Below are 22,745 nucleotides of genomic sequence, written 5' to 3' on the forward strand. Positions count from 1 at the left end.
ACATAAGGTGAAAAATATTACACACTTTAAAGTAGTAGAGGTTGACAGAAAATTACTGTCATAATTTCAATTTTTTGTATTGTATTCCTATAATAGATGTTTCCTTTTAAAATAAATAGAGAGTCTGTGAGATAATGAGGACAAACATTGAGAATTATTTCAGCCTCATTATTCAATATCCCACGACAGATAAACATTCCCAACAAGGGAATGCTGGGAACCAATGAACACTTGACTCTGGAAAATTAACAGAAAATAAAATCACAGAAACTCACATGACTATAATAAATGCCAGATAATGAACATTTATCTCTTATACTAAAGGCACTACTAATATACAAATATCCTACTAACATATAGAGAAACTCTGAAATCAGCAGTTAGAGAAAGGAATCCATTTAGTTCAATGCCAGCATTAAAAAACAAATAGACTACTTTAAGACTCATGGCAGAGTTTTTAATGAGTTCAGTGAAACTGGATATAATAATAAGCAGCTCCATATAAACATTATGGTTTCTACTCTTAAAAAAGTATGATAACTTACTTCCTTAAAAATATAAGCATATCACAAAAACTAAAGGATAAATATATATATAAAAACTCAGGCCCTGGTACCACTGAGAAGTTTTCATAAATTCTAAAATAATTTCAACAGCCATAGCTTGAACACTACACACCCACACATGACATGCAAAGACAAAATGCCAGCGTCACTGAACAGTTCAGCATAAAGTTAAAAATGTGGGAACAGAATGAGACAGGCATTTGTCATGTAAATTAAGTACACCACAAACTGATTGTGCCTGTATTATAGCACACCTTAGAATTTTTTAAAAAATTAGAATTTCATCAGTCCCAAGAAGCACTACAAGGATCAACAGTGGAGCTCTCACATATGTTTAGGTAAGCAGGTAAAAAGCTATACAAAAGAGTACACAATTTATTTCAACTAACACCATGATTAATAGATTTTACTTTGTTAGAAGGTTAATTTGTGGTCATTGTACCCTGTAGATTTTGAAACTTAATTTTATTAGAAATTACTAATGCTGGTTTCTGAGTAATCTAAAAAATTGTAATTACTTGCTCAAATCTAGATTGCTATTTATAGTTCTAAGCAGTTAAATGAAATACTCTGACCAATATTCTAAACTTGCTTTGGTACAAAATCTAGAATAAAGCAAAACTGGCAGCACCACCACAAGTGTGATCGTTTCACAGCAGGTATAAAGGACCCTCAGAGACAACAAAACCTAAGTTAAAATACTTATAAATAAGAGCCATTCTCCTGATAAACTTGTTACATCATTAAAAAGAGAAATAAAATCCACACTTGGTAAATTATACTTGAGGCCCGATTTTCACGCTCCATTTAATTATCCCTCAAGAGTGTCAAAATTTATTATTATTGCACTATGATATCTACGTCATAGTTTAGGATGCTTCTAATGATGAGGCCAATAGTTAGAGTGGTACATTTTAATGCTTAGTCCACTGATACTATTTTAACACAAGGTTTAATTTAGCTTTTTTTCTTTTTTACAGCTTTACTGAGGTATAATTGATGTAAAACAAACTGTACATGTTTAAGATGCACAATTTGATATAGCATGAAAAGTGCCTGACAACAAATCAAAAATTTTAATTGAAACATATTATTTTAAAATAGCACATTCCAATTTTTTATGAGACACAGATATGTACTTCTAAAAAGCTGGCTGGAAAGAAAAGAAATTAATTTAATTCCAAGTACCAAATTTATTCAGATGGTTTAGGAACACCAAAATTGACAGCCAGTTTTCTTGATTTTCTTCTTGAAGAAGAGCTTGGTGTTGACTTGTGGTGAGACATACTGTGGCCTTGGGAGGCGCCTTCAACTTGAAAAGAAGAAGCAGGTTGAGTAATTTGAGAGGACTTTAAGGAAGCTGATGAAGTCTCCTGTGGAATCACTTTGGTGACATTGGAAGATGTTGGCTGGCTAGTCTGAAGTGGGGTAGCTGGAGCACTCTGGGCCTCCTTACTCTCAAAGTTCTTTTTGTTTGCAACCCTTTTCTTAGTAACCTTTAAGGAATAAAAGCATCATTAATTAACAATGCAGGCAGAAAAAACTAGTGTCATTAAGCATGTTGCTAATATCTGTCAATAATGCTGACTTGTGATTTCTACTTATAATCTCCAAACCAGACTTCAATTAAAGGCATTTAAATATTTAAAAATTCTCTATAACTTAAAGAAAATTTATATTCCTGATTTTAAAATCAATTGTGCTAGAAAAAAATGTTACTTGCTGCAATTATTAATTATTAGAACACAAACTCAAGATAGCAGGAACCAGGTCAGATTGATCACCACTGGTCAAAATGTATTATTTTTTCTAAAAAAATTTTTAATTTTTTAAAAGTAATCTCTACATCCAATGTAGGGCTCAAACTCACGACTCCAAGATCAAGAGTTGCATGCTCTACCAACTGAGCCAGCTGCCCCGACTAATGGTCATAATATATATTCTTAGCATCCAGACCAGTACTGGACTTCTAGTTGGCCTTGAATCAGTAATTATTAAATAAACAAATTTTTCTCAATAGTCCTTGAGCATTAAAAAATGAACTCTCTTAAAAATATAGTAATTCTTGGGGCACCTGGGTGGCTCAGTCAGTTAAGTGTCCGACTTTGGCTCAGGTCATTATGTCGTGGTTTGTGAGTTCAAGCCTTGCCTCGGGCTCTGTGCTCACAGCTCAGAGCCTGGAGCCTGTTTCGGATTCTGTGTCTCTGTCTCTCTCTGCCCCTCCCCCACTTGTGCTCTGTCTCTATCAAAAATAAATAAAATGTAATATATACATTTATACACACACACACACACACACACACATATGTATTTATGTATACGTATACATACATGTATACGTATGTATATACATATGTATATATGTATACATTTATATGTACACATATGTCATATGTATACATATGTTATATATCACACACACACACACACACACACACACACACACACATTAATTCTCTTTTCAGGTCTCACCTGTAGAGGTATGAACTGATTGTGTACACCACTGGGCATTCCCCCAGCCATGGGCATGGTCCCAGAATATGAAGCATGATGAAAAGGCTTCCCAGGAACTGGCAGTGGTGGTCCCCATGGCATTGAGCCAAAGAGGTGAGATGATGAAGGCATTATATTAGCTGTTAAAAATCATGGAAAAGTTCTTTTTCAGTAAAATAGTACCATCAAAACCCTGAAACTTAAGACCTCCTTCCGCTACCCTTTTTTCGGCTTTTATCATTTTGGCAAAGGGCATATATACACTTAACTTATGATTAATCTTGCTTATAACATTACACCTCGGGACACCCCCTTAGGACCATAAGCCATCTATAGGAGTCAGCTTATCATGCTGTCTGGCCTACAAAGGCCAATGGTATCATATACTAATATGAACTTCAGGAATATTTGTAATACTATTTAAAAAAATAATAAAAGGATCATCAAACTGTCCCTTGGGGGAGAAAAAGAGAGAAATCTTAAGGATCTCACCTGCCCCCAGTGCTAAGTTGCTTCCATAGTGATCCCAGCCTACAAAAAAAACAAAAAAACTCAAGTCTTGAAATCTGATCACTTTCATATGACATGTAGAATCTTTCTTTTCCCTATTCTAATATTTGTAATTCAAGGATTTAAAAGATTACGTTTTGTTTCATATTAAAAGCACACTGAACCAGTGGTTTCCAAACCTGATTTCTATATCTGAGTATTTGGGGAGCTTGTGAAATACAGATTCCTAGGCAAGGCCTCAGACCTAGTAAACCAGACTCACAGAGGCCCAGGAATCTGTATTTTTTGAAGCACAGTTGACATACAGGATTATATGAGTTTCACGTGTACAACATACTGACTTGATATTTATATGCATTGCAAAATGCTCACCATGACAAGTGTAGTAACTACCTGTCACCATACAAAGTTATTAAAATATTACTGAATACCTTCCCTCTGCTGTACTTTTTCATCTCCCTGACTTGATCAGTACAAAACTGAAAGTTTGTATTTTTTAGTTCCTTCACCTCTTGTGCCCATCCTCCAACTCCCTCTCCTCTGGCAACTACCAGTTCAATCTCTTTTTATGAGTCCGTTTCTGTTTTGTTTGTTTTTAGATTCCACATATAGAAGAAATCATACGATATCTGTCTTTCTCTGTTGTACCTTGATGGACACTTAGGTTTCTTCCATATCTTGGCTATTGTAAGTAATACTACAATGAACATAAGGGTGCATACATCTTTCTGAATTAGTGTTTTTGTTTTCTTTGGGTAGATACACAGAAGTGGAATTGCTGGATCGTATGGTATCTCTATTCTTAATTTTTTGAGGAACCCAAGGAATCTGTATTCCTCAGATTCCTCAGCCCAGCCCACCTGGGCTCCACAGGTGGATTCTTATTCAGTTAGTACCAGTGCAGCATATGGGAACTACTACATTAAACAATGACAAGTGAGACACCAGCACATTGCCACTGAAGGAAGATATGTACTGTGTTCATAATTTCTTTTCAGAGAAGTAAAAAGGCAGCCAGACCTATAAGATAGGATAGTTTGATAATTCAGCCACTTAAAAAAGTTTTGGATCAGGAGAAAAGAATCATAATGTATTTTAGTATTCTGAATTAAACATGTACAAATTCTTGCATGAAAAAAACTTTTAATATGAAAAATGCTAAAAATATTTATAAAATTAGGCCTTGATACTACCTATAAGCAACTCTGGTGTCTGTCATAATGTTAAGAAGATCTATTTAAAAGGTGCTAAATTGTTGTTTTTTTTTTTTGTTTTTTTTTGTTTTTTTTTTTTTTGAGAAAGAGAGAGAGGGAGCACGTGTGTAAGCAGGGCAGCGGTACAGGGAGAGGGAGAGAGAGCATCTTAAGCAGGCTCCATGTATAGCTTAGAACCCAACTTGGGGCTTGACCTCACGACTGTGAGATCATGACCTGAGCTGAAATCAAGAGTTGGGAGCATAACTGACTGAGCCATCCAGGTGCCCCTAAAAGATGCTATAGTAATCTTATGCAGAGATCAACTCCACAATTTCCCCAATGAATCATTGTTCTAAACATAAAATACACTTTCCCCCATTTTTTTCCACTGGGACTTTTTCATATCATAAAGTAGGAATCTATAAAATAACTTAAAAATGTTAATCTGATGCTGAAGTTTTTTCTCCTGATTAACATTTAAGTATCTTGGCTTTTCTGGGGCACCTGGGTGGCTCAGTCGGTTAAATGTCTGACTAAGGATCAGGTCATGATCTTGTGGTCTGTGAGTCTGAGCCCCGCATTGGGCTCTGTGTTGACAGCTCAGAGCCTGGAGCCTGCTTCAGATTCTGTGTCTCCCTCTCTCTGCCCCTCCCCCACTTATGCTCTGTCTCTGTCTCTCTCTGTCAAAAATAAATAAATTAAAAAAAAAAAAAAGAAATCTCTTGCCTTTTACTTGTACTATATATATTTATTCTCCAAAAGTCAGCAGGTATTTTCTTTATAGTTCAGTGAATTTCTGAAAAGAACCATCTTCCAACTTCCTACATGAGCTATGGCTGGCTACAAACTGAGAACAGGATAAGGAAAAGGAACTTTACCTTAATCTCAGTTTTCAGCCAAATATTTGTACTCTGTGCCTGGTGTTCCCGAATCTAGAGAGTCCTCTGGAGAATATACTTCCAGCGCTTTGCCTGAAGGGGCTGTGTGGGGTGGTATCTGAGGAGTCCCATCCCTCCACATACAGACTTTGAAACAATCCCCCTTTTTTCAGCCCATGCCTCATTGGAAGCTCTGATAGCTTCTGATACTTTCAAGCTCTGAAACTTTTAGGATTTATGAGGGACGAGAGATGCTCATCATCTCATTTGGATTATCTTCTACAGATACTTTAGCGTAGCTTATCCCTGCTCTGCTAAATTAGTTATTACTCTGTGAATTGCTTTTCTCATCATGAACTCTTTTCAAATCTCTAATCAGCTGATATTTCTTCTTTTAGCTCTCTGTCCTTATAAGTGTAAAAGGTTTACACTTTTAAAATAATTTATTGTTCAGTTTCATGTAGTTTGGGCCAAGAGAAGAGATACTTTGTTTAATATGCATTATTAAGTTTTCTAATGTTTGTAGTGAAGATTAGCTGTGTAGAGCTCCTACACTAATATCTCAGAAAATAAAATTTCTAAACCTGAAATAAACAAATGATTGTTTTTAAAATATAATGAGTAGGATATAAAGAAGCCAACTGCTATTAGGAAAAAGGGGTGATAAAAGAAAAGTTTAATAAGCTTAAGATTTAGAATCATAAAATTATAAAATGGTAGTCTCAAAGAAATCCTGGACACAGTCTAGCATAAATAAGAAAATGGATTCCCAAAGAAGTTATATGATTTTTGCAAAGTCAGGCAGTAAAAGACCCTGGACAAAAAGCGTTCTGATTCCAGAGTGACCATTTTATTCCCTCAGAACACTAGGAAGATCCCAAATGGCTACAGGAAGCAGGGAGCTACCTGCTTGATAAATCAGGCTCTACATTTGAAAGAGGAAGACAGTTATGAGAGAATATTAAGAGACACACAGTAAACTTAGAAACTCCTCATTCTTCATTTTGAAGCTTCATCATCAAGGGCAGTTTCTTTCACATCCACAGCTTCAAAGCCTTATCTGTTCTTTATTCCCTCCACTTGTTTTCCTTCCCCCTTTCCCACCTCTGTTTTGATGTCTAACTTAAACCTAAATTCATCTGTCAGCAGCTACTGGGGAATAAGGGACTGCCTAGAACAAAGAACAGTCCTACTTCAGCTAGACTGGAGGCTATAGAGGGGAATGGTATTTCTAGATAAATCTGCAATCTCTAGTTCCAGTCTTATTTTTCTCACAATTCCTTCTTACATTCCCTAGATATTTAAATACATTTTTGGTTTCCTCAAAATGATGTTTCTTAAAAGAACTTTCTAAAAACAGAAACTCAGTAACAAATATTTAAAAAGGCCAAGTATCTTACCAGTAGGTTGAGGAAAAACTGGAGGAATGGTTCCGGGTGGTACAGCAGGAGGATAATTTGGAAATATTGGTGGAGGAAAAGGGAAATTCACTCCTAAGGTGCCCTAAGGAAGTATTTAAAAGTTAGAAGACAATGCAACAAAAACATCTATAGAGATTAATTAAAAGTTTAGTAGAGAAGTCACGATTAATTCTTACCAACTGTTGTAATGCAAAAAGTGCAGCTTTTTCCTTGGCTTCATTTTCAGAATGGCACTGTGGCCCATGTACCAGTAAGCCATTAGATAATTTCACCTGGCAAACTGTCATCGTCTAAAAAAGAGAACATGAATGTCTATGAAGTTATCTGTCTAGGAGGTTAACCTTCTCCCCTCAAGCTTAAACAAGTAGAATACTTTCATGTGGCATTCTATAAAAAAGAATTCAAAAATTCAACAAAGGACAATCATTTTAAGTTTTGGGTTGCCCTGCAAAATTTTAGAATTGTTTCCTTATCGTGCCATGTTTACAAAATAAAATGCTCTTTAAGCTAGCTGAAGGGTCAGGCATCCTAATGTAAATGAAAGCCAACAAAATTTTTTCCTTATACCAAGGGTTGGGAAACCAGGCCTTCTGCTCATTTTTATAAACAAGGGTTGTGTTTGCAACACAGCCAAGTCCCTTCTTTCATGTATTGCCTAAGACTGTTTTCATACTATAACTGCCCAGCTGAGTAGCTGTGACAGAGACCATATGGCCCAGAAGGCCTAAAATACTTACTATCTGGCCCTTGGGAAAAAAAAAATTCTAACTCCTGCTTTACACCATCCTCCAATTAGCAGATATTTCATTAATATGAATTAAGTGCCAAAATCTAAAAGACTTAGAGGTTATGTCCAATTTTATGTTCACATAGAAGTTACAACTCTTTATTACACATTTTTCTTTTATAAAAAATTTTTTTTAAAAATTCTACTTTTTTAAAAGGTAGTCATTTTTATGTGATGTTGTGAGTTTAAGCCTACTTTCTGTTTTAGGTGAGAATATATTAACAACTTGGATATAAAGAGGATCAAATAACCTTTCCTATCGTCCGTGGTTCTCAAGGTACAGTCTGGGGCCCCTGGGGGTCCCCGAAACTCTTTCAGGAGGTCTTTGAGGTCCAAACTATTTTAATAATGATATTTTTTTTTTTTTTTTTTTAATTTTTTTTTTTTTTTCAACGTTTTTTATTTATTTTGGGGACAGAGAGAGACAGAGCATGAACGGGGGAGGGGCAGAGAGAGAGGGAGACACAGAATCGGAAACAGGCTCCAGGCTCCGAGCCATCGGCCCAGAGCCCGACGCGGGGCTCGAACTCACGGACCGCGAGATCGTGACCTGGCTGAAGTCGGACGCTTAACCGACTGCGCCACCCAGGCGCCCCCATATTTTAATAATGATATTAAGGTGCTATTTGTCTTTTCCACTCTCAGTTTCTCACAAGTATATAGAGGACAAAAAATTCATTGATATAGCTTTAGATTCTACACTGCAACTAACTTCTAAGAAAATACCATATTTTAATGTAGTATCAAAAAATATCTACTATCTGCAAAGGCTATTAGAATTCCCTCCTTTTCTCTAACTATCAGTCTGTCTGGGGCCAGATTTTCTTCATGTATTTTAACCAAAACAAATCATAAGAGATTGATAGTAAGAAGCAGATATGAGAATCTAGCTCATTCCATTAAGCTAGAGATGGAAAAGATTTGTAAAAGTGTAGAGCAGTGCCACTCATTAAAATTTTTGAAAGGTTATTTTTAATAAATAATGCTTTTAATTTTTTCAGTTTTAATTTCTAATACAGTTAATATAGATATAAAACAAGTAAGCAAAAATCCTTTGGGGTCCTCAAAAAAAAAAGGTGGGAGTTTATTAGGCCAAAGCTTTGAAAATTGCTGCTATAGACCAAGATCCCTAGCTCTATCAATCTGTCCAAGACTATGTGCTGCCTAGATTCCTCTCTGTCAGCATCTCTGAGGGCTCTGGCATAAATATGAGTGAGCCATAGTGGGAAGTATAAATCTATGTTGCTCATAAAGTACAAAAACTCAGCTCCATTATATTATTTTTAGCCAAAGATTTTCAGTTAATCTATTTAAGATCAGTGTTAAAGAACTTAAATAAATGGAACAGTAGTATACTATACCTGTGGTGTTCTAAGAAAGGAGAAATCTGGTTGTGGCATTCCAATAAGGGAACAAATTCGAGAAAGTTCAGTTACTGGTGTGGACACAGGAGGGATATGGCTGGGAGCAGGCCAACACACATGGTCCATAGGCTGAACATTATGGTATTCGCTAGTACTGTGAGGCTTATTCATGTAAGATGCTACCAAAAAAGAGAAAAGAATATATCTATATTAAATGATATACTGAACTATGCAGTTATTGTAGGGTTTTACAGATAGCAAGCAAAAAATCGTTAAAAGGTGAAAAGAGGAATCTCCCATGAAGCAAATAGAAGAACTATCTAGTACTGCCTAAAATTACCAAGAATTCAATACAGATTTTTAAATGACTGTAACTGATTAATGATTCATGATGAAGATTTTAAAACATGGTAAGTAGCTCAAAAACTGACATCTTGAGAGATTAATGACTACATAGTTATTTTTGAGCAAAGCAAAATTTGAATAAGCAAATAGTTTTTTTTTGAGCTGATTTACAATTCTTTTTTTTTTTTTTTTTAAAGTTTATTTATTTTTGAGAGACGGAGAGAGACATGGCATGAGCAGAGGAGGGGGCAGAGAGACAGGGAGACACAGAATCTGAAGCAGGATCCAGGCGCTGAGCTGTCAGTACAGAGCCTGACGCGGGGCTTAAACCCACAAGCTGTGAGATCATGACCTGAGCCGAAGTCGGACGCTCAGAGGACTGAGCCACCCAGGCACCTTACAATTAATTCTTAAGTTTTGAGGCTTTGGGTTCAGTCTTGTCAAAATTCCATCCTACATTCTGAGACACACAGATAAATGGTCTTATTGCTCCAAAATGAAGCTGCTTAAAAGTTTTTCTAAAAGTAACCCTTTCAAGTGCTTTTACAGATGATTAAAACATTCTAAGAGTTCACATTCTTTAGGATGAACAAACTAATAGAACAAGAGCATACCCCAGTGAAGAATGAACCTAAACCCGTCACGTTATAGATTTAAAAAAAAAAAAAAGGTTAAGTTGCTAGCCTAAAGCCACACAACTTGCAAACTCTGTTACTTGGGCTGGATTCTGAGCTCTCGACTCTTAAGAGATATATTCTTCATTATTCCGAAATAAAAGTTACTTGTTTTTTTTTTTTTTTTTTTTTTTCAACGTTTTTTATTTTTATTTTTGGGACAGAGAGAGACAGAGCATGAACGGGGGAGGGGCAGAGAGAGAGAGGGAGACACAGAATCGGAAACAGGCTCCAGGCTCCGAGCCATCAGCCCAGAGCCTGACGCGGGGCTCGAACTCCCGGACCGCGAGATCGTGACCTGGCTGAAGTCGGACGCTTAACCGACTGCGCCACCCAGGCGCCCCAAAGTTACTTGTTTTTTGACAGCAAGACCATCTTTTTCCAGTTTTGTTATTCCAAGAGCATGTCTGTCACCAGGATAGTTTCCTAATAGCTACTCAAATTTTAAATTGATTATTTATCTTATTATTCACTGGAATATAAAATAAATGAAGCTAGGCTCTGATTCTGTTCCAGATTTTGATGCTTAATGAAGTCAGTTCTGCTTATTTCAAACTGATGTTTGTTTGTTTGTTTTACCTGAGAAATTTCTGTCCCCATGTACTTTTGCATGAGTCATTCTTCCTGGTAGGCTTTTGCAGATAATTATACAGACAAAATACTGAAGTATAGGGGACAGAGACAGTAGGGGCAAATATGGATGTGTACTAAAATCTGGCTATGGGGCACCTGGGTGGCTAAGTTCGTTTAAGAGTGTGACTCTTGGTTTCGGTTCAGGTCATAATCTCGCGGTTCATGGGCTTGAGCCCCACATCCGGCTCCGTGCTGACAGTGTGGAGCCTGTTTGGGATTCTCTCTGCCCCTCCTGTGCTCAGTCACTCTCTCAAAATAAATAAATAAACTTAAAAAAACCAATCTGGTTATGTATTTGCCAGATGGCATGCTATAGGCTTCAAAATTTTAAGGCAAGCACCCACTTTACAGTGTCTACCTCCATTAATTATTTATAATTGATTTTGTAGCTTCTTCTATTGGCCAAGCTATTATAACATAATGCTATATCAATTATAGGTATATTGGTACCTGTAATATGCCAGACACAGTGCAAGCTGCTTTGTATGTATCATATAGTTACTGCAAGAGTCCTTTACAATGTTATTCTCATTTTATAAATATGAAAAAAACCCTTAAAATCTTAGTAAAGTTAAATAATGTATTTAAGTCACAAAACTATTTTTAAATTACTGAGGGAAAAAAAGCTAGAATGTGAAAACTTGTCTAGGTTTGGGCACTACCGAATGAGTATCTGCAAAAGCACAATTTAAGTAATCATAAGAAGACATTTAGGGGCTATAGAGCTATTAGTTACAGAGTTATATTATTATTTAATGACACAGCATAAAAATTACATTCTTATTTGTTACTCTTCATTATACTCTTTTAAAACTACAAGTAGTTCTGGGGCGCCTGGGTGGCACAGTCGGTTAAGCGTCCGACTTCAGCCAAGTCACGATCTCGCGGTCCGTGAGTTCGAGCCGTGAGTTCGAGCCCCGTGTCAGGCTCTGGGCTGATGGCTCGGAGCCTGGAGCCTGTTTCCGATTCTGTGTCTCCCTCTCTCTCTGCCCCTCCCCCGTTCATGCTCTGTCTCTCTCTGTCCCAAAAATAAATAAAAAACGTTGAAAAAAAAAAAAAATAAAACTACAAGTAGTTTTATCTTCAAAAGCACATGGTAAAACAACCCAAACGAACGGAACATCTGAAATGATATTGGTTACTAGTACTAGTACTTGGTTCACGTACTTAATTTCTTATTTTGTTGAGGCTGTGAGGAAGGTCCATATTCATCTCTTCTATTAGAGGGAACAGTGGCTTCATTACCAAACTGCTTCGTTTCGTTCTTATGGTCCACAGTATCAGAGGCATCAATTTTTAGTATTTCTTTAAGCATCCGAGTTCCTTTCTGTTTTTGAAAATAATTGGTATGGAGATGGTGGGGGTAGGTGGAGAAAAGTTAACCTTAGAGTTACAGAGCTTATTAACCTTTCTTTTAGTGAGTTCTAGTGTTAAAAATTAAGATGATAATTACATTCAGGTAAGGAATGAGCAAAATCAACAGTCTAGAGTTGAAACAAAACGTCCACATTTCCTGCCACAGAAACAGTACTTATTCTTCTGCTTAACTTGACCAAATTACCTGGTGGCATTGTTTGAAAAGCAAACATACAGGTCTAAAAAACCCAAACATACGGATAAGTAAAATGCCCAGCGAAGCCTGGTTTTCCCTACAAGATGACAATAATGATGCAACATACCAGTCCACAGGACATAAAAGTGTTGTAACAGTTGCATGGGGGTATGTATGCATGCGCCACAATAGTAAAATTACTACAGTACAAAAGCTCCTACAGAACACAAACCATAGCAAATGACTGTGGTGACAAAAGTTCTTCACTTGGTGGATCTTCATGATGAGATGACTGTACTTCATTTTCTTTGGAGATATTCAAGGATGCTAAAAAGTTCTCAATTCCAGGGTTAGGCTAAAAGAATAAATATTTTGTGCATGAAGATGAAAATATGAGGATACGGAAAAAGCTAAGAATTTTAGGTACAAAAACGATCATTTGAATTTTCACCCAATCATCTTCCCAGCTGCTAAAGTTTGGCAACAGAAATTGAATAAATGGTCTTTTACCTTATCAACAGCACTTGGGTAACCAGTCAGAACCTTCTGGTTTTCTGAGACTTCTGCACTTTTATTTCTCTTCAATAGCTTAATATTACATTTGGCAGGCCCTCCAAATGTCTATAAAAGAGTTAAGAATGAGCTTTTTGTGCAAACAGCTGCCATTCAATAGTGTTCTAAATAAATTACTGCAAATTTTTTTAAGTGCCATTTTCTTTTATATCTTAAGAATGGGGCTTGTAAACTTGGATGAGGAAAAAACTTAGATCTGCATCTTCATTAACTTCTAAATGAGATTTAGCATTTCCTTCAATTATGAATATTCCTTCAATGAAGCAATAGTGGTGATTCTAATTGCATTTCAATACAATTAATTTTCTTTCAAATCTTAAGTATTTTAGCATTAAAAACACTATTCTGAGAAAGAACCCATAACAAAGTTTATAAATCCCTTCCTAGAAGAAAGGAAATTATAGCATAAGAATTTCAGAAAAAGAGGGCCTTAAAAGTCAATCATTACTGGTATCTAAATATTAATGGGTTCCATTTGCTGATAACCTGGCATGTGCCAAATATTCTGCTAAGGTGCCTTTTATATATTTGATATATGACTAACTTATAAGAGATCAAATTCTTAAAAAATTAAAAAATATGCATATAGAAAGTACATATACCATAAGTATATGTGTCGGATGTTTTTAGAGTAAAAATTTGTTATTCTTTGATCATAAAATGCATATACTCTCCTTATCAATCAGCAGAGACTATACAAAGGCAAACATAAATAACCTCAGCTTCCTCCCACACCAAGCTACTCCACACAATTAATCATTAACTTTGCTATGTTGATCCTAAATGAATCATTGAATATACACATATTTCCACAGATTTTATACATACATACATACATTTATGTACATAGGTATGTTTGTATGTATGTATATACAGACTAAATGTATCAAGTGAGATAAATCTATATTTATCTCCATTTAATTAATTTTTATTTATTTATTTACTTTATAAAAGTAGGCTCCAAGCCTAGTGCTGAACCCAACGTGGGGTTCCAACTCACGACCCCAAGATTAAGACCTGAGCTGAGATCAAGAGCTGGATGCTTAACTGACTGAACCATTCAGGCAACCCTGCATTTTTTTTTTTTTTTTTAATTTTTTTTTTTTTCAACATTTTTTATTTATTTTTGGGACAGAGAGAGACAGAGCATGAACGGGGGAGGGGCAGAGAGAGAGGGAGACACAGAATCGGAAACAGGCTCCAGGCTCCGAGCCATCAGCCCAGAGCCTGACGCGGGGCTCGAACTCACGGACCGCGAGATCGTGACCTGGCTGAAGTCGGACGCTTAACCGACTGCGCCACCCAGGCGCCCCTGGGCAACCCTGCATTTTAAAGATGAAGAAATGAAGGGGGCACCTTTGTGGCTCAGTTGGTTCAGCGACCGACTCTTAATTTTGGCTTAGGTTGTGATTCCAGGGTTGTGGGATCGAGCCCCGTGTTGGGCTCAGCGCTAAACGTGGAGCTTGCTTAAAATTCTCTCTCTTCCCCCTGCCTCTCTCCTCTGTTCATGCTCTCTCTAAAAAAAGAAAAGATGAAGAAATTGAGGCTATAAGAGGTGTAGTGAGTTGCTCAAAGCCACCCAACTATTAAATACATATCTGTTTATGTATTTATATATATGTATGTGTGTATAAGTATCTCTAGTTCCAAATCCTGACTCTAGCTGTGTAACTTCCCATCCAAGTGATTACGGATTTGGGCAACTTATGGATTTGGGCAGCAAAATTCAGATGCCACACAGCTACCCACTGTAATAAAAAGCTGGCTACTAGAAATTTGATTTAAGAAAGCTTACCTGCTTATTTGACATTTTTTGTGACCGGCTCTCAGTTTTAGGACTCTTACACTCTTCTTTAACTAGAGACAAGAAAATAGGAATTTTGGTAAGTGAAAAGTATTGCTGCAAACTAGTGAAATTTACCAAATATCTACCACAGCAAGACTCTGTATTGAAAATTCACAGAATTCTAACAAGACAAAGGCCCAGACCTTGAAAAACTTTTAATTTGGATGAGCGGAAGAAGATATACTCACAGATAACAACAAGAGAAAAGGAAAGGTGTGACATGTAAATGAGCCTTGAAGTATGTAGGTTTGCAAAGGGAGGCTAAACATTTCAGGCAAAGGAAATAACAGGAGAACAGAAATGGAAGCAGAAAGCAAGGAATGTATTTATGGAACTCTTACTAGACTAGTTCCACTGGAAATCAAGGAATATAATGGAGCTAATCCGGTAAGCAGTGGGCAACCAATGACAGAAAGGTTTTGAGCAAGTAGTGATCTCATCAGAATTGTGCCTTAGGAAGATTAAAATATGGCAGTGGCATAAAGAGTAAGAGAAAAACTAGGAAGCTATTTTAGTATTTCTGTTAAGGGTAAATTGGGAGAATGGTAAGAAAAATGAAACGGATAAATTAGAAGATGAAGGAGTAAAGGAAAAAAGAGGAAAAGAGGGAGGAAGGGACAAAGGAGGAAAGAGAGGGTGAGAAAAGAAGGAGGGAGAAGGGAAGGGAAGGAGGGTGAAGGGGAGATGAACAGAGGTGGTAAGAAATGAGCAAAAATAGGAAGACAGGGAACAGAAGAGGGGAAATAGAGGAGGGGAGAGGAGGAAAGGGAGGTAAGGAAAAGAAGAAGGGAAGGAAGTAATCTTGCAAAAATGAGGAAAAGAAAAAGCAAGTTAACATGTACTGACATTAAGCCTTTGTTGAGACACACACAACAAAACTGGAATTTTAAATAATGTAGTTACATGCATTCATGTAAATAATAATTTGAAGAAAAATCACAATGCATTCCAATTAAATATAGAACCTTTAAGCTATATTTATCAGATTTATAGGGTATCAATCTATATTTAATTTAAAAATGTAAATGAAACAAAAATAGCATATAGATACTGGTGCAAAACAGTTGTCAAACTGAACCAAAGTTATAAAACCACACAATTTTTTGGAAAATAGCTTTTTAAAAAAATATTTTAAAAGACCATTATAATATATGTAAGATACAAACACACACACACACACACACACACACTTACACACACAAGATACATGCATGCATCAAATATAATAAATTAGACTCAGGACTCCACACTTGATATTTCCTCTGCTGGAAAGCTCTTCAAACGTTCTGCATAACTTACCCCATTTCACTCCCTTTTATTGGTGTTTCTGCTCAAAACTTACGTCCTCAGAGAGGCAACCCTTGACCACTCTACTTAAAATACCACCCCTATCTATACTTTTAATCTGCTTTATTTTTCATCATAGCACTTATAATTACTACAGATTATGAAATTTATTGAACAGTTTTTTTTTGTCTATTACCGGTCTCTGCCTTAGAATGTAATGTCCATTAGGCTGAAAAACTTGTCTATCTTGTTCACTCATATATCCCTTGCACCTAAAACAGTACCTTGCACATAACAGCTCAATCAGTAGCAGCTGAATAAATAAATGAATGAATAACAACTGAGTCATATTTTGAACATAAAGAGCAATTTTCAGCAATTTGGGAATATTCTGATCAAGAGAAGAGAAAAAGTAACTGCAAGATGAAGATTCTTATCTCTGCATCTACATTCCCTACTGTGCTTGGAACACAGAAAACACTACTGAAGGAATGAAAAAAATAAAAATGTATAAATTATGCTAAGAGAATACTGCAACACAGTATATATATTTTTATTTATTAAGATTTTATTTTTATTTTATTTTTTTAGAGAGAGAGGGCACAAGTGAGTGAGGGGCAGAGAGAGAGGGATAGAGAGAGAGAGAATCCCACAAGGGGCAGAGAGGGAGACAGAGAAAGGGACAGAGAGACAAGCAGGGCTCACTTGAAGTGGAGATCGTGCTCACCCAAGGTGGGGCTCGACCTCACCTGAAGCGGAGTTTGAGCTCACCCGTAACAGGGCTTGTGCTCACCCGAAGTGGGGCTTGAGTTCACCAGTAGTGGGGCTCAAGCTCAGCTGATACAGGGCTCAAACTCACAAACTGTGAGATCATGATCTGAGCCAAAGTCTGATGTTTACCCAACTGAATCACGCAGGTGCCTAATACATATTTTTAATAAAAAATTGTAATATAGGTTGGAGTAATTTAATAAGCAAATGTTTATACACAGAAAAGTAACTGGAGTATGCTAAATAAAATTTATCTCAAAAAGTAGTAAGGAGACATCAGCAAAAATGTCAGAGTAAGGATTTCTAAAAGTTCTCTCCTCCATAAAAGCAGCAAGAAAATGGGCACAAATTACCAGAATCCAAATTTTCAGAACTATGGAAATGAATCAAAGGCTTTTAGCAATCCGGGGAGTATTTATTCAAGGAAAAAGTCGGACTCTCAGAACAGTGAGCTTAGGGGCTTTTTAACTTGCCCTAGTCTCAATCCCCACTCTATAATTCTATGCCAAAATCCTCAATAAAATACTAACAAATCAAATCTTATAGCATATAAAAAGATTATACACTGTGACCTAGGGGTATTTATCCCAAGAATGCAAGGTTGGTTCACCACAGAGAAAACAATAAATGGAATATATCATATTAATTAAGCACAGAAATAGCAACTGACAAAATCCAATATCCCTCCCTCCAAGGGCGGGTGGTGGTGGAAATCAACAACCTAGGAATAGGAGAGAACTTCCTCATTTAATAAAGGGCATTTACCAAAACCCCACAGCTAACATTACACTTAAGCTGAAAGACTGAAAGCTTACCCAAAAGATCAAGACAAGAAAAGGGTATTCTTTGCATAAAGATGGTATATACATCTGTGGAACAGAATTAATAGGCCAGAAATAAACCCATTCATCTATAGTCAATTGATTTTTAACAAGGGGGCCAAGAAAATTCAATGGGTGCCAGAAGAATTCAATGGGAAAAGAATAGTCTCTCAGCAAATGATGCTGAGACAACTGGATATCCACATGCAAAAGAAGGAATATGGACCCCTACCTCATACCATATACAGACACTAATAAAGACCTAAAATAAGAGCTACAACTACAAATCTCTTAGGAGAAAAGATGAGTGTAAATCTTTGTGACCTTAGATTATGCAATGGTTTCTTAGATAGGACACTTAAAGCACAAGCAACCAAAGAAAAGTAGAAAAGATAGATCAATTAGAATTGATCAAAACTACAAACTTCTGTGTTTCAAGGACACTATAAAGTTAAAAAGACAACCCACAGGATGACAGCACATATCTGCAAATCAAATATCTGAATAAGCATTTAGTATACAGATTTGATAAAGGACTCACACAACTCAAGGATGAAAAGAAAAGTAACTCAGTTTTAAAATCAGCAAAGGTGAAGTGCCTGGGTGGCTCAGTCACTTGAGTGTCTGACTCTTGATTTCAGCTTAGGTCATGATCTCACAGTCATGAGATTGAGCCCCGTATCAGGCTCCACAATGAGCATGGAGCCTATTTGGAATTCTCTCTCTCTCTCTCTCTCTCTCTCTCTCTCTCTCTCTGCTCCTCCCAGCTTGCTTGCTCATGCTCTCTCTCTCAAAATAAATAAATAAATAAATAAATGAATAAAAAAATGAGCAAAGGATTTGAGTAGACATTATCTCCAAAGAAAATATACAAACTGCCAATAGGGACATGAAAAGATCCTCAATTTCATTAGTCATTAATGAATCACAAATGAAAACCACAAAGATTTCACTTTATACCTACCAGGATGGCTAGAATAAAAAAGATGAGCAATAACAAGTATTATGGAGGATGCAGAAAAACTGGACTCCCATATATTGGTGGTGGGAATGTAAATGGTACAGCCACTTTGGAAAACAGTTTGGTAGCTCCACAAAAAGTTAAACATAGAGTTAACATACGACTCAGTAGTTCACTTCAACTGGGTATATGCCCAAGAGAACTGCAAACATATGTTCACACAAAAAACTTGTAGATGGATATTCACAGCAGCATTATTCATTTTACCCCAAAGTGGAAGCAACCCAACTGTCCATCAATGGATGAATGGATAAACAAAATGTAGTATTCATACAATGGAATATTATTCAGCCATAAAAAGGAATGCAAAAATTAAAAAAAGAAAGGAATGAAGTATTTATACACACTACAACACAGATGCACTTTATGTTCATTATGCCAAGTGAAAGAGGCCAGTCACAAAAAATCACAAATGTTATGATTCCATTATATGAAATGTCCAGATAGGTTAATCCACAGAGGTAGAAAGTAAATTAATGGTTTCCAGGTGCTGGAGGAATGACTGTAAAAAGGTATGGTGTTTCTTTTTGGGGTGATAAAATGTTCTAAATTTAGATATTGGCATACGTTGTACAACTTTGCGAAAACACCAAAAAAATCACTGTAAATACTTCAAAAGACTGAATTTTATAGTATGTGAATTGTAACTCAATAAAACTTATTAATAAAAAAAAGCAGTTAGCATCATAAGTTTGTTTATTCTGAACTTTAAACTTACATTTTTTGTGAGGCTCATGTTTTCTTTGCTGACATTTAACAGTGTTGTCAGTAAAGGCGGCTTTATGATGTTGAGTTACTTGACTTATTTCTTGAGGTAGAACTGCAATCTGAAAGTTAAAATTCTTATAAATGATTTAAGCAAACTTTTAATATTATAACTACTTTTCCTCAAAGTGAGGTTCAAAGTGATAGAAAAATTGTAGAACTCAATAATAGGAGAGCTGATATTTGAGCTCTAACTCTAAAACCCATGTTCACAGTACTGTTTCAAAGAAAAAGTATGCCATAAGTTTAATTAGAAAATATTCTAGTTTTGGGTATAGTTTTTTGGGTTGTTCTATTTGATATCTACATAAAGCTATGTGTTTACTCATATTTTTCCAATAAAGGCCTAAATATTTTTTAAAGATATTTAAAATTTTATTTTTATTTTATATTTTGTAAAGACTTTTTAAAAAGCAGCTTTAGGTACAAAATGAAGCTGAGAGAAAGGTACAGGGACATTTCATAAACCTTTGGTCTCCACACATGTATAGCATTCCCCATTGTCAACATCCCCGACCAGAGTGGTACATTTGTTACAACTAATGAACCTAAATTGCATACATTTCATTATTACTTAAAGTCTATAGTTTACACTGGGTTCACTCTTGGGTGTTACATTCTGTGTGTTTGGACAAATGTATAATGATATGTATCCATCATTATACGGATTATTTTCAGTGCCCTAAAAAATCTTCTGTGCTCTGCCTACTGATCCTTTCCCCCTAACCCCTTGGCAACTACTGATCTTTCACTGTTTCCATAGTTTTGCTTTTTCCAGAAGCTTGAATACTTAAAAAAAAACTAAACAACAAATTTTAAAATATTTTATTTTTTGAGAGAGAGAGAGAGAGAGAGAGAGCAAGGGAGGGGCAGAGAGAGAGGGAGATACAAGATCTGAAACAGGCTCCAGGCTCTAAGCTGTCAGCACAGAGTCTGATGGGGGGCTCAAACTTGTGAACCAAGAGATCATGACCTGAGCCAAAGTCAGATTCTTAACCGACTGCGCCACCCCGACACCCCCACAAAATAATTTTTTTAAGTAGGCTTCATGCCCAGTGTGGAGTCCAATGCAGGGCTTGAATTCACAACCTGAGCTGAGATCGAGAGTCAGATGTTTAACTGAGTGAGCCACCAAGGTGCCTTGAATACTTTTTTAAAAATCATGTTGAGCTGTCTAGAATTTGGTCATCAGATGAAAATTAGGCTGCTTATTAATGCTTCATGGATGTAAGTGATATACATGGGATCTCTTGTTTCTTGGAAATATGAAAGTGTTTAGCTGGTATAAATAATGAAATAGCACCCAATAACAGGAGCAGCATGCAGACGATTCTGAAGAAATATAGTATCAAATGTTGAGTTCTATCTCAAGGAAATAGGTAGTAAAATGACTAGTAGACTGAGATCTAGGGGAATTTTGGTAGTGAGAGAGGAATGTGGAAGGAACAGTAAGAACACATAACCTGAAGCGGGAATTATCTACTTGTGTGAAAGGAAAGAGACCAAACTTACTAAAACAGACCATCTTATCAAATATTTGGATATACTTTATATAAGAATTAGGTAGAGTTAGATTATAGAAGGTCTAGCTATTAGTTTCAGTTGAAACTAATGAATTCCATTAGTACTGAAGAGGGAGCCCTGTACATTCTAGAATATTTGAATAATATTGTTTTACGGCTGGCAAAGAGGTCATCTAACTCCAGTGCCTTAATTTTACACACAAGGCCCCAGAGGACCAAGGAAGTTAGAGTTGCTCAATTTGAGTCACCAAATCTGATTTCCTGATTTTTAGTCTGATACCAGATTTATCACACCACAGTGCCTCAGGGAATAAACTGACTTCAAACCCAGGAGCTCTTATTAGACATTTTGCCCAATTATGCCACTGGGTCCACACAGTTTTGTGAAAGGATCATAAGGAAAGATCATTAGGAAAGATGCATCAAGCAGCACTGCATAAGAAGGACCAAAAAGGAAAGAGATAAGAAGCAGGAAGCACAGGTAGGAGGTTAACCTAGGCTTAGGATAACACTCTAAGGTCCAGTTGTGGGAACCGAAAGGAAATAAAAAGATTTGGAGTCTCACTGCAAAAAAAAAAAAAAAAAAAAAAAAAAAAAAAAAAGAGGAAAAAAGGAAAAAGTTTTTACTCCATGCTCATCAGATTATATGCCGTGGAAAACGGTAGTGTTAGAAATAAGGATAAGAGAGGAAACTAGGTGAGGTCAATTCTAAAACATCTTGAGGTTGAGATGATGGTGGGGTATCCATCTATACCCGTCTTCTAGAAAGTTGGAGATACTGGCTTAGATCTTGATTGAGAGGTATGGATCACATAGATTGAGTGGTAATTAGCAGTGAGGTAAGAGCAAATGTCACCAAACAGTAAGGCAAAAGGGGGAAGAAAAAAAAAAAAAAACATTTGTTGTCCAGTTTTAGGGAGCAGTGCCCAGTGAATGGTTGGAAAAATAGAGGTTTAGAAAGAAGGTGAACACATGGCAGAAGGCCAAGAAGGGCGTCAGGGTAATGTTTCCTTTTAGAGTGTAACTCCTTCGAAGTAGCTGCCTATATTTTCTGCCTCTATTTTTTCTTTTCCTCTTCTCTCTTAAACCCACTCTTCTTGGTATTTCACTCTTACCACCCTACTTGAAACCATTCTTGCCAAGATTCCTAATGACCTCAGATGCAAAAACTCTATGATTAATTCTCAGTTTTCATTTTAATTGATCCATCACCAGCATTTGACACAGTTGATTATTCTACTTGACATCCATTCTTCACTTGGCATCTAGAACACCACACTTTACTGGTTTTCTTCCTATCTCATTGGCCATTCCTTCTCAGTCCTCTTTGTCAGATTCACCTAATCTCTCTGACTCGTTAAGGATGGAATTCTCTAAGGCTAAGTTATTAGACCTCTTCTCTATCTACATCCACTTCCTTGGATATACATAGATATAAACATATAGATAAACAAATACATGCCAAATTTCTCTCTCCTCCGTAACTATCAGAGACACTGACTCTGCATCTCCACTCAAATTTCTAACTCTTAATCTTCCCTTAGATGTTTAATATATACGTCAAATTTACCATGACCAAAACTGAACTCTATATCTTCCTCCACAAACCTACTTGACCTGCTATCTTATCCATTTCAGGTAACAGCCCCTCTATCCTTTTAGTTACTAAGACCTTAAGAGTTACACTCTTTAATTCATTTTTTTTCTTTTAACCCCATA

At 36.4% G+C, this 22,745-nt stretch overlaps 1 protein-coding gene across 2 annotated transcripts in view; it reads right to left on the reverse strand.

Annotated features, from left to right (window-relative positions):
• Positions 1-435: 435 nt before the first annotated feature.
• Positions 436-22,745, reverse strand: part of XRN1 (5'-3' exoribonuclease 1) — a 120,905-nt gene continuing 98,595 nt past the window's right edge. The window contains exons 33-43 of one of the 2 annotated variants that reach the window (XM_058730100.1): positions 19,457-19,565; positions 14,788-14,849; positions 12,930-13,040; positions 12,652-12,774; positions 12,035-12,194; positions 9,213-9,394; positions 7,241-7,354; positions 7,044-7,146; positions 3,552-3,590; positions 3,039-3,199; positions 436-2,062 (exon numbers count right to left, since the gene is read on the reverse strand). In XM_058730100.1, coding sequence (XP_058586083.1) covers positions 1,760-2,062; positions 3,039-3,199; positions 3,552-3,590; positions 7,044-7,146; positions 7,241-7,354; positions 9,213-9,394; positions 12,035-12,194; positions 12,652-12,774; positions 12,930-13,040; positions 14,788-14,849; positions 19,457-19,565 — 1,467 coding nt within the window. In that variant the 3' untranslated portion in view covers positions 436-1,759. The remainder of the gene's footprint in view (positions 2,063-3,038; positions 3,200-3,551; positions 3,591-7,043; positions 7,147-7,240; positions 7,355-9,212; positions 9,395-12,034; positions 12,195-12,651; positions 12,775-12,929; positions 13,041-14,787; positions 14,850-19,456; positions 19,566-22,745) is intronic. The other variant, XM_058730101.1, reaches the window with a different exon arrangement.

This window comes from Neofelis nebulosa, chromosome 5, assembly GCF_028018385.1.
Source record: "Neofelis nebulosa isolate mNeoNeb1 chromosome 5, mNeoNeb1.pri, whole genome shotgun sequence".
Classification (NCBI taxonomy): domain Eukaryota; kingdom Metazoa; phylum Chordata; class Mammalia; order Carnivora; family Felidae; genus Neofelis; species Neofelis nebulosa.